Source organism: Protopterus annectens, chromosome 7.part0, assembly GCF_019279795.1.
Source record: "Protopterus annectens isolate FY-2018-M chromosome 7.part0, PAN1.0, whole genome shotgun sequence".
Classification (NCBI taxonomy): Eukaryota; Metazoa; Chordata; order Ceratodontiformes; family Protopteridae; genus Protopterus; species Protopterus annectens.
The window spans coordinates 806,410,320-806,423,393 of record NC_056739.1 but is presented as its reverse complement, the minus strand read 5'-3'; the positions used below and the strand labels follow the sequence as shown (position 1 = coordinate 806,423,393).

The 13,074-nt window shown below is 42.7% G+C and overlaps 1 protein-coding gene across 1 annotated transcript in view; it reads right to left on the bottom strand.

Moving 5' to 3' along the window:
* Window positions 1-13,074, bottom strand: part of LOC122806703 (polyamine-transporting ATPase 13A3-like) — a gene marked incomplete in the record, with an annotated part of 1,429,840 nt that overhangs the window by 816,712 nt on the left and 600,054 nt on the right. Inside the window, 2 exon segments of the mRNA XM_044077342.1 lie at window positions 10,996-11,130; window positions 11,665-11,734. Of these exon segments, the coding sequence (XP_043933277.1) occupies window positions 10,996-11,130; window positions 11,665-11,734 (205 nt within the window).

Genomic DNA, 13,074 nt, shown 5'->3' with positions numbered 1-13,074 from the left:
TATGAGCAAACTGGGTGAAAAGGCTTGCTCAAGGTCACACAGTACACAATCGAGAGCGGAGGGAATTGAACTCTGTACCACAGGAACCACAACTCACATCCTTAATCCTCTGCATCAACTCCCAGACCAGTAAATACTTGGATTATGTACTTCTTCAGTGTTGTGCTCTCACGCTTTGACTACATCCTGTGTTTCTAAAAGCTTATAATGGGCATATTTGCATCCTGGTACAGGCAGCTTGTAGCTGTATACTTTTTTGTTCTTTCCGCCAGAAAACCAGGGTCTGCGCCTTGTGGAGGTGTGTCATGTAACTGGTAGGAGTCCATATCTGTAGCATAAGCAGTCCCCTCTGGAATGATGTGGAGCCCATGTCACCACCTATGTGCTGGGTTACGCTGCATTTACAAGAAAGTCCTAACGGCTGCCCATATGAATGCTCCATGATCGGCTTGCACTTTGCTAGGAATAGCTCTGATCCCCTGAGAGATGAATGAGCCAAAAGATTGGGGGAAACTGTTGATTCTAGCAGGCCAATATGCTTTCATATCATTGTTAACATTGTGGCCAGGACTAAAGAGCATGGTGACAATCTTATGAGCTTCATGTAGCAAACAAACATCTCTCTACAAGGTCTCTTCCATCTAATAAGTTCCCTAAAAGGCAAAGAAGTCAATACAAGTGTTGAGCCCGCGCCCTAGCCCAGTAATCAAGAAGCCTCAATCCTCACCAACACCAGTACATATGGGAAGAAAGGATAACAAATTTCCCTTAAGAGAACAGAGATCAGTCAGTCTGGGGCTGGTTACTGCCTTGCTCTCCAGGACTCCAATAAGACTCGCCAATGGCACAGCTATAGGGATCCAGATCTCAGCCTAGTGGGCAAGCTAAAACCTCCAGCCCCCTCTCTGTCCAACCAGTGCTTCGTGTCCCTGTCCAAGTAGGTGACACACACACGCACACACACACAAGCACACACACACACACACGTACGTGCACGCACACATGCGCACATGCACACACTTTGAGAAGAGTTTATACAACCACACAGACACTCCTGGGGAAGGCTGACACAGGTTCCCCAGCTGTGCCCCTTTTTCCCCAGACTATACGGTAGTACCAGCTGCCACCACCCACTAATATTTATCAGCTACACAAAGGCCCTTAAACGGGTGTCCAATTATTACTGTGCAATATTATCTAATTGGTAGCATAGCCCAGGGCTAAAGCTATTAAAGTGGCTTTGTACAATTTTACCAAAGACATGCAAGTACTCTAAAGAGCTTAAATTACCTCTACAAAAACAGCCACAGTTGAAAGGGTTTAAAAATATTTAATAACAAATAGTCAAAATACAAGACAATACTTTTTACTACACAGTGCTAGTCAAGAGTTCAGAGATCACAGAGAAATACTTAAAATAATTCAGTAGTACAGTTCTGACATCACAGAAAAACACAATCTAATCTTTCTAGTTGCTAGCTATTTCTAAGAGAAAACACAAGTGTAAGATAAACTTACATATAGAGAGCAAGTCAGTGCTGATGATTTGGATGGTCAAGACAAAAATGCTTAATGCTCTCTGATTCTCTCTGTTTTTAAAATCACATTCCTGATTCACATTACATCATTCTTCACACTTCCCTGGGTTTCCAGGCTAAAAGAAACATTTACATTCTTCACCGCTGGGCAGAAACCAGAGCAATAAAGGATACTTATGCATGCAAATTCTGGCCATTAACTCTGGCCTTAAAACAATAGCAAGAATTCCTTCATCTAGAACGCCCAGAGCCGTGTTTACATCAAAGGGTCACAACATGTTTTACTTGGTCAGCAGAGTGCACTGTTGTTACATTTTTTTTTAAGTTCCACAAGTAACACTATTTTTACCACTTAAGACAACAAGCCTGTGGTTACATTAATATTTACAGATGACAGAATTATCTCCAAAATTCTATCTGGCTAGGCTGGCAGCCTTCATCTATCTTCACCCAATCTTCACAACAAGCAACAAAAGCGCCTCACTGCAGACTGGAAAACTGCCGACTAGCTTAACAGAAGCATCGTCAGAAGGTTTAGACCTGTGCGGTCAGTCTCTGTCTTTATCCTTACATTTTTTCAGAAGATCTGTCTTTATCCTTACATTTTTTCAGAAGATCTGCTGTCGGATGGCTTACTGAAGCCATACTGGAATTAGAGGACTGAGAGTGGAAATATCTAGCTACAATAACGGCCCGTCGGCATATAGTTCTGGCGTTGAACAGAGCACAAAAATGACATCAGGGGATGTCGTGGTCTGGGCCTAAGCAAGTGACAGTAAGAATGAAAGTCTCGGTATGGTATTGCTTTCCACAAGCTAGACAACTGTTAACTTTTTCTGACAATGGTTAGAGCAAGAAAAAAGGATCCCCAACAGGGTACTTAGCTTTAGAAGACTTCAACTTCAATTCGGAAAACGATAAACTCAAATAGCAGACAGCTTCTGCTTTGGGCTCCTTGGCAAGAAAGTCTGATGTAATGGCGTCTGCTGCCATATTTTATACTAATGATGACCTGACGTCAGTCCTGGAGCGACCGCAACAGACGCAGAAATACTAAGCTTCTGGTATTCGGGCAGACTGAGGGCTATCCTGGGAGGAATAACCCAAATGTGATGACTGCAACACTGAAACACGAAGAACATCTGAATCTACACTCACATTTAAATATATATATATATATATATATATATATATATATATATATATATATATATGTATGTGTTCAATGACTTGTGTTAAAAAAATGTTTTCTTTTAACTAGGCGGATGGACTTGGTTCATACAAAATAAGTAAGTTTAGTCCTACCTTTCAGATGTATCACTTAATTATACATTGATTCAGCCCAGTACCAACTTTAAATTAACCCTTGTGAATTACAACAGAATGTCCTTACCAACAAAAACCTTTCATTATGTTTACCAAAAATTTATGATGTCTTAACTGAAGTAATAAAGTACTCAAGTATCACAAATAAAATATCAAGAAAGAATTATGTACATTGAAACAGCCTTCCACTGTTTCAAAAAAAAAAAAAGCACTCACTCTAAAACAGCATGTTTATACAGGATTCATCAATAACCTTGCAAACCTCTCCATATTTCCACCCCCACCATGCTTTTTTTTAATTAAATAACACTTCCAAATACTTTAAGTTGCTGTTTTTAAGGAAATTAAAGTTATGAGGATTGCAATCTTTTCTTTTTTTCCTTGTTTGTTGCATTTACTTTTGGGTTTTTTTTTTCATTTTTCTGTATCCAAGGTCACTTAGTATTAGGATCCTGACAAAGCTAAATTTAACAATAATACCCCCAGCTCACAGGATCATCTGTAGAAGTTTCCCAGCTTAACCAATCCAAAGTGAGGGAAAAGAGGAAACCCTGCCTTCCTGTCAGACATGCCTCCTTACTGACACACTTCCTACCCAAAGCTACAGATGTTAAAGACAAAGCAACTGAAAAGAGCAGGAAAGTACAGTTGTGTACACTTAACCATAAATGTGGATGTTCCGAGTCTATTCGCTGTTGCAGTCATCACCTGTGGGTTTATCCCTGCTGTGGTAGCCCTCAGCTAGCCCGAATTCCATCAATGTTTTTCTGCGTTGGCTGCAGTCGCCTGTAGTCTGATGTCATGTCATCAGAGCTATAAAGCAAGGTAGCCAACGCCATTACATCAGTTTTTCTAGCCCTAACCCGTCAGAAGCACAAGGAAATATGGTAAAGTGGTCCTGGTGGCTAAAAGTCACCGTGGGAAGCTTATGTTTCCCTAGGGAAAGAGGACACAACTGTACTATGTTCTTCGTGTTTCACTGTTGAAGTCATCACCTGTGCGAGGATTCCCAAAGCTGAGGAGCGGGGTGGAAGGATAGGTTAGAGCCCTAGGCATGGGTCAGCAAGCCCTGCAGAACTGCAGAGGCAAACCCTGCCCTAGACTTACAGAAAAGAGGTAGGTGGTAATTCTTTGTAAAGATATGGACAGAGGTCTAGGTGGCAGCTTCCAAGATGTCCCTGGTGGGGACTCCTCGGAGGAATGCTGTGGAAGTGGAGGCCTAGTGGAATGGGTACGAATAGACTTAGGGGAGTGATTTCCCATGTAGTCTGTAGCAGAAATGGATATAGTGTGACATCCATTTGGAAATGGTTTGTTTGGAAATGGACTTCCCCTCTGCCTCTGGGGCAAAGCCGACAAGAAGCTGGTCTGTTTTTCTGAAGGGTTTAGTACGGTCCAGGTAGTATTGGAGTTGTCTGTGCACATCTAGTGAGTGCAGAATTCTTTCCCCATTGTTTTGAGGGTTGGGAAAGAAGGTGGGTAGATGTATGGTCTGGTTGAGGGTCACATCATTTACCACCTTGGGCATAAAGGAGGAGTTATTCCTCGGGGAGGCCCTGTCTGCACGGAAAACGATGAAGGGCTCAACAGCCATGAGTGCCTGAAGTTCTGAAACCATTCTGACTGAGGTGATAGCTAGTAGGAAAGCAGTCTTCCAAAGAGTTATTTCAATTCTGCTGAAGCAGCAGGTTCGAATGGAGGTAAAGTTAGTTTTTCTAAAACATAGTTCAGGTCCCAGGCTGGTATGGGTGGCATTCTGGGAGGTCTGATATTACAAATCCTCTGAGGAATAGTTTAATCAAAGGATGTGAGAAGAGGGGTTGGTCTGAATCGAAGTGAGCTGAAATGGCTGAAGCATGGATTTTAATAGAAGAGGAGAGGCCACTATTGAGTAACTCGGCTAGGTAGTCCAAGATAAGAGGGATGGAAGGATGCGAGGTACTGGCCCCTCTGGACTGGCTCCAGGAACAGAATCTTTTCCATTTCCCTGCATAAGATTTTCTGGTGCTGGGCGTTCTGGCCTCTGTGATAATGTCTAGGATCTGTTTGATTAACAGGGACCCCTTCTTTGCTTTTAAAGTATTAGCCATGTTGACAGATTGAGAGTCTGCAAGTCTGGGTGCAGCATCCCCCCCTTCCCACCTGGGTTAATAGGTCTGAGATCATGGGAAGCTGCTTGGGGGTGCTGTAAAGTCAGGCTGCGCAGTAAGGGGTACCAATGCTGTCTGGGCCAATCTGAAACAATGAGAATGGCCTAAGGTCTCTCCTCCTTTATTATGATCAGTCCCTTGGGAATAACAGGCAGAGGAGGGAAAGCGTACACAAAGAGACAGTTTCCAGGGGAAGGTCAAGGCATCCACCTTCCACGCTATGTGGTGATACTCCCTGGTACAGAATTTTTTCAGCTGGTGGTTGAGGTGCGATGCAAAGAGATCCAATTCCGGAGTTCCCCACTCCTGAGTGACTTACAGAAAGATATTTCTGTGGAGCTGCTATTTGTGGGGTTCCAGTAAGTTTCTGCTTAGGTGGTCTGCCAAGGTGTTGTTGACCCCTGGTAGGTACTGGGCAATTAGGTGGAGACCCATGGAGGCGGCTGTCAGCCAGAGGTTCATGGCTAGCCTACACAGAGGGTAAGATTGGGTCCCACCCTGTTTGTTGATATATCACATTACTATGGTATTCTCTGTTTTTATAAGGAGAACCCCTGGCCTTAGATGGGGTTTGAAGGACGTCAAAGCCTTTTGTATTGCTATCATTTCTTTCTGACTTGATGTGTAAGGGAAGGTGCTGGGCTTCCCAAAGACCTTGGGTGCACTTGCCAGCTAGGTAAGCACCCCAAGCAATGTCTGAGGCATCAGTGGTGATGGTCTGGCTGATAGGGCGGAGGGTGGAGGATGAAGGGAAGACCCTTGTTCTTGGCACAGGCCCCTGCCCACCAGAGAAACTCAGCCCTTATACACGGGATCAAAGGGAGAGAGGTCTCTAGAGGCTAAGAGTACTGACACCAAAGGTTCTTTAGATGCCACAGAAGTTTCCTCATGTTCATAGGTTCACAGATTAGTACTAGGCTAACTGCCCTTGCAAGCCATTTTTAGCCTATGTGAAGCCTGGCCTGTAATTAGAAGGATGCAAGATGCCATGTGCCTCAATGCTTGCAGAAACTTCCTCACAGTGAGGTGACTTCTGGAAGCCAGCTGGGTAAAGTGGAGAGGCAGGAAGCTCTGCTTTTCTGGGGACAGGAAGGTGATTTGGGATGCTGTGTCTAGCAGTGCTCCCAAGAAAATTATCTTCCTGGAGGGTGTTTGCTTTGATTTCTTCTTGTTGATGGTGAACCCTAGGGAAGTTAGGAGGGTTTTGACAAAGAGAAGGTCCCGCAGCAACTTTTCTTTGCACTCTGTCTGCAAAATACTATGGCAGGGGCTAAAGCATTTAGTGAATACTCTAGGTGCAGTAGATAAGCCAAAGAGTAGCGCAGAGAACTGAAAGTGTTGTGAGCCTGCTCTGAAGTGCAGGAATTTCCTGCAGGATTCCCTTATGGGGATGTGGAGGTAGGCATCTTTTAGGTCTAGGGTCACTAGCCAGGCATTTTTTGTCGGCATAGGCAGCAGCTGCTGCAAAGTTAGCATTTTGAATCTGGGGACCACCAGGGAGGTGTTCAGAATGGATAGATCCAGGATGGGGTGCCAAGTGCCCTCTTTTCTGGAAACAAGGAATAGTCTGGAATAAAAGCCTTTGCCTGCTTGATCTGAGGAAACAGTTTCTACTGCTCCCTGGGATATGAGAGTTTGGACTTGTTTCAATGCCTCTGCCCACTGACTTGGAGGTAAGTATGGGTACCCTCTTGGAAATGGGAGTTCATTGAAAGAGAATTTGTATACCTGAAAAACAATCTTTAAGATCCACTCGTCCTTTGTTACAGAAAGCCAATTTTCTTTGCAGAGGGAGAGCCTTACTCCTAGATTTTGGTGAGTGAAAGGAGGGCGGGGGGTAATTGAAAGTTTTTGCCATAGAAGGGTGGTTTAGAACTCCCTGCCTTTGGGGTGGAAGTGGTCCACTGTTTTGTTCTCTGCTTCCCCTGGGATACGAGCCTGGATGGTCTGTACCTGTGGGGCTTACCTTTGCCCTGTCTGCTAGGTGCAGGGAAGGACCAATGCATAGAGGGAAAGTTCCTGCTGAACCTGGGAGGTTGAACCTGAAAGAAATATTTTACTGTTTGCATAGATTTTGCTTTGTCTTCCATCTTTTTAAGCACCTCTTCTGCTTTTACTCCAAACAAGTGGTCCTTATCCAGGGGTGCATCAATTAGTTTAGACTTGACATGATTAGGGAGAGGTTGTTCCTTCAACCATGCATGTCTCCTAATGACAGATCCTGACACTGCTGCCCTGCTAGAGGCTTCTAGGGCATCATATCCACAGTGTAATGAGTGTTTGGCCACTTGACAAGTAGACTGTAGTAAATCTGCTAACTCTTTTGAATTGGCATAGTCAGGAAAGGATGAAATCTTTTGTTTTAATAGTTCCAAAGTGTGTTGTTAATATTTTAACATGTGGAACTGACTGTTGACTGTTCTGATAGCTAAGGTTGCAGAGGTGTATACTTTTTTACCCCATTTGTCCAGAGCTCTGGAATCCTTGTCAGAAGGAATAGGATTCTTGGCAGAACTAGTCTTAGTTCCTTTAGGTACCTGTTTAATGACCTCTGGGTCTGCAGCAGGACTTCTGTACAAGTATTTGTGAGACTCTGGTACTCTAATACCTGTCAGGTTTACTGGTAGCAGGTGGGATGGTGTCAGGGGCTTAGCTGGATTCATGGAAAACATCATCCACCACTTCTAAAAGAGGGGAGATGGCCAGGGGTCTGTGCTGGAGCAGGTCCAGAAACTCTCTATGTCTTTTCTTAGACTGGGGGAAATCCTGAGATTCCCACTGGAAATATTCCCTGAGGGTGTGAAGGGTTTCCCCAAAGGAAAGGTCCTCTGGAGGGAAGGCAGAAGAAATGGATTCCTCTACATCTGAATCCTCATAAGCAGTCAGAGGTTGTTGTTCCTCTTCAAAATCTGAATAGTCAGATTCCTCAGAATCCTGTTCTGTCAATTTCTGGAGAAGGGTGTCTTTTCCTTTTAGAAGTTGTGGCCTGACTACCCCTGATAAGGGAGATGAGATCCTCCACCATTTTAAGCATTTGTGCTTGGGGTGGTGGAACAGGAGCAACATGGTGGCTCGAGGCAGATTTTCTAGGAGTGGCCTGGCTTCTAGGCCTAAGAGTATCCGTCGGTCTGAGAGAAACTGTAGTCAGATGAGAAGATGTCAGTTTTTGTCTACATTCGGTAGTGCAAAAGGCCTCCTCGGTAGCCGGTGCCTGCTTTGCGGCTCCAGACCCACCCGAGGCAAACATAGCCAAAGGCTCAGAAGACTAAGAAGATTTCTGCGGCATACCGGACTCCGAAAGGGTCTTGGTAGAGGCCTGCGTAGATATTGAATAGGGCATCAGGGGCTGTGAAAGCACCTCACTGAATTCTGGAGAACTGGCGACCTGCTTAGCGGTAGAGTCGTCGGAAGGCTTAGCTTTGTGTGGTCTGTCTCTATCTTTATCTCTGTGTTTTTTCGGAATGTCCACAGATTGTTGGCTAATGGAGGCCATTTCGGAATGCGAAGATGGAAGACGAAAATACCGGTCTACAATAAGAGCTCTATGGCGAATGGTTCTCACATTAAAGAGGGCAAAGAACTGGCAATGGGGGACATCGTGGTCTGGGCCTAAACAAGTGACACCGTAAGAATAGAAGTCTCAGTGTGGGATCTGCTTTCCACAGGTGAGACAATTGGTAACTTTTTCGGACATCGGTTAGTGCAAGAAAAAATGGTCCCCAATGAGGTACTTAGCTTTAGACAATTTTAGCTGAAATTCAAAACTCTAGTAGCGACCGACAGGCACTCTTGTGAATTGCTGCTATGGGCTCCACGGCAAGAAAGACTGATGTAATGGCGTCGGCTGCCTTGCTTTACAGCACTGATGACCTGACATCATACTACAGGCGACTGCAGCTGATGCAAAAAAACACCGACTCTGGTATTCTAGCCGGATGAGAGCTACCACACCAGGGATAACCCACTGGTGATGACTGCAACAGTGAAACATGAAGAATATCTGTCGCCTCTAACATATCCAAGTTACTCTAAGAGTCTGCATATGCCCATGCTCAGGATATCCTCCCCTAAAATGTACCACCAGACCAAGAAACAGTAGACACAATTTATATCAACAGCACTAAAAGTTAATCTCCACAGCGAGGTTTTGCAGATCTGGTGTCTACTTACTTACTAGACATAGTAAATAAATATAGATAACGTGCTGAAAATAAACAATATCACAACTGTTTATTCCAAGTCAGCAGGTCAGTCTACAGATACAATCATCTCTACCATTTTTTTTTTAACAGAGACCATCCTTAACCTCTTAGAAAATTCCTAACTACATAATTGCTTCTGCTCCATATTTCTTCTAAATAAGGGAAATGGTTTAAGTGGGAATTTTTCTTTCCTCTTTTGGTGAGAAGGCATAGAGGTCCTTCTACAGCTGGATACTGAATTTGGGGATTGGCACCCTCTGGATCAAGACTTTTTATTCCAGATGGGGAAAAACTTTAAAGGTCACTATATATGAGAGTTTAATTCTTAAATTATTTTATATGCTGTGTCTGACAGCTAGCAGAAAGTTAATTCTTCTTGCTCTTATAAGAGCCAAATACCATTATCAGCACAAACCCTTCTGTCATTTGTTTTCTCCACAACCTTATTAAAGCCTGCTCTTTTAACTGAAAGTTTTGGAATTTTACTAAAATAGGTCTTGGGAAATTCCACCAACCTCTTTGCTGTATATTCTATGCACCATGTTCAACAAATCCTTCTACTCAGGGATACCTGTCCACAGGCTAAGCTGCACTTTAAATGCTAACCGCTAATTACTTTTTTAATTTTACTTTGCATTTGTTTACTGGGGCAGTACACAACACAAATAGACGACCATTTGCAGGTACCTCCTTCACAATCTTCCAAGATATTTAAGAGCTTTATATTTTCACGCATTGCTCGCTCTTCCAAGTCAGTTAATTTATCTATTACATCTTTGTGTCAGGCTTCCAAGTCCATGAGCCTGTCTTTCATAGTTTTGTCAGACTGGTGCAGTTCAGACAGATCTGAATATCTATTTAAAAGTTCAAAGGTTCATAGGCAAGCAGTAGGATAGCTGCCCTGGTGGGATATTTTAAGACTAGACAATTTCCCTTTCAAGAGTGAGAATCACACCCTGTACCTTATATGTTGGTGAGGTAAATACCTTATCTATTATGACAACCCCCTACCCTTCAGTGTCTCCTCTATTTGCATTTTTTATCATTATTTTTGATACAATCAGCTAATCAATCAAAGGAAACCCACACGAACACAGACAGGACATGCAGACTCCACACAGAAGGCACCCCAACAGAGAATCGAACCGGAAAACGTCTAGCTGTGAGGTGACAGCGTTAACCACTGCGCTGCCCAGTTTTATAACGGAAACATCTAGATGTCCCAGAGGGCAGTGTCAACTGCAGTCGGAAGGTTTCTCAGCTCTGGAGGTCTGTCCAGATGTCTGGGTCTTCTATGAATGAAGTCACAGTAGTCAGGATTACTGCAACTATGATTCAAATAAAGAACATGAGAGCAACTTTCTGCAGCATTCGGTGACAGGAAAAGTCTCTGAAGCATGAAAGTATATGACTGCACCACACAGAAAATGGAAAGGAAATGAAAAAGTGAACACAATTATTAACACATCAACAAATTCTCTCATGCTCCCTAGGCTTTGGTAACCAACAATGGAGTGTTTTGCCTTTTCCAGGAGTTCTCAGGGGTAAACAAATTTATAATATAAGGGTCAGAAAAAGACAAGGCTTCTGAAGAAATGCCAAACTGTCAACACCATGTTGCTAGACAGCAAGCTGTATTTTACAAAAAGAGCTATGTTAAAAATTAAGCACAGACATGTTTCGCCACAATGGTTCCTCACTGAACAATGTCATAACTGCAGGGATCTAGAGGCAATGAGCTGAACATACAAAAGAGATACCTTTACTGTTAACAGTTACCTTTCTCACAGTGTATAGAGAGGTGCAGATAGAAACCATGGACATGAGAAAGATGGCAGAAGCATAGAAATAATAGTCATCCAGGGTCCAGAGAACCATGCTGAACACTTGGAAGATGTAGAATGGATTCAGCACCTACAGGACAAAAATAATGATGAAAAGTCACAGAAAACCTGTACAACAGCCATCAGATACATGTTCATTCAGCTTTTTGTCATATTTTATATCAAATGCATCATTCAGTTCTGCCATGTTTATAACCTTCTTTAAAAGCACTGGGAAAAGGTTAACAGTAAACAGAATAACACGTCAGCCTTCATACTTTTCAAATATTTTAATGGATGTACCAGACATTTCTATATTTACTCTTTCATGTGATTACAGTCAGCCTTGATAAAACATTTTTTTAATTAACTTGCAACATAACTTAGACTGGACTGAAATCTGGATTTCTAATTTGTGTACCATAATTATTTCAAGATCATCATTATAACCTTAAAATAAAAGTGCTCAACTAATGAAGTATGCAAGAAACTGAAACTGTGGAATTACAGATAATGCTTAAGAATTCAATTGACAATTATCTACATTCTCCAGCTAATGTAAACTAAAACACTTGAAGTCAGACCATAAAAAGTTTTACTCCCCACAAAAAATGAAAAAGCTCACCTCCTTAATCAACAGTTTAGGAACGGAAGGCACTTTCACTTCAATCTGATTGGCTCCATAGAACAGTTTGCTGTGGCAAAGAAACAAATGAAACACAAGGAAAATTAGTTGCCAGTAATCACTATCTGACACCAGTAAGTCGTTTTGTCAGTGGTTCCTGACATTGGGTAGCAGGTACTGTAAAAGCTAGCCTGTTCCCACCCAAATCAAGATACAGCATTCCATGCCACCAATGAAACAGTCAAAGTACTCAAAAACAAAAGAACTACCCCAAGATACAGCATTCCTTGCCATCAATGGAACAGTCAATACATTCAAAAATAAAAGAATTACCCCAAGATACAGCATTCCTTGCCATCAATGGAACAAAGTATTTAAAAACAAAAGAAATGCCCCAAGATACAGCATTCTGTGCCATCAATGGAACAAAGTATTCAAAAACAAAAGAATTACCCCAAGATACAGCATTCCATGACATCAAAGGAATGATCAGCAAAGGAATTACGCGGGAATTCAAGCACTTCTAAAGTATGGACTCATTTTTAGAAGATGCACTAAACTCTAGGAGCAAAAGGCATCTGGCTTATAACACGCAAACATCATACCAATATGCGCTGAAACAATGTAACACAGTATTTCTTCTAGTCAAAGACCAAGCCTAAGAGAAGCCCGAATGTGTTTTCTGAGCAATCTACTAAAAATAACAGATTTATACTCACCATATAATTTCAGATGTGAGAAGGCCCTCTATACACTGGATAATTAGGGATTTTCAAGGTGGGAGAGGTTCCTGTACTGCAAGAGACCTCACAGCAAAAGAAACATATCACTTCTAGGTCACCATTTCTAGCAAAGATTAGTTCTGCTTTTAGTATGAATTTTGCAAGGAGGTGTAGAATCAGAGGGAAAGGGGGAGAAGAATACAGGAATGTTTCTTACCACCAAAAGAACACAGCTTCCAGCAAAACACCTTTCTCTATTAAACCAAGCAGAAATAGGAAAGGACCACATTGCATACGGTAAAGATGGCAATTTCTGGATGACCAAATTCCGGAATACCTCAGATAGTTTTAGTCCTTCCACAGAGCTGAGATGCGGAAAACTATGAATCTGCCAGCAAGTTTAATTTTCCTCAGGAAGTGTGCAGCTTTAAGACCGATGTAACGGGTACGCGGCTCGCTGACAGACGTCATCTCTTTGCATGTTTAACGGGAAAGCAAATATGTCCTGCTCTGTGCGTTTAAAACATACACTCAGCCATACTATATGATCAGACAGACCTCTACTCCCTTTAAATCGCTTGGATAGAAACCTGTACACATTTCCTGCAATTGTTATGATACAAGCGCGAAGAGAGAGAGAGAGAGAGAGAGAGAGAGACGCACAGAGAGAGAGAGAGAGAGAGAGAGA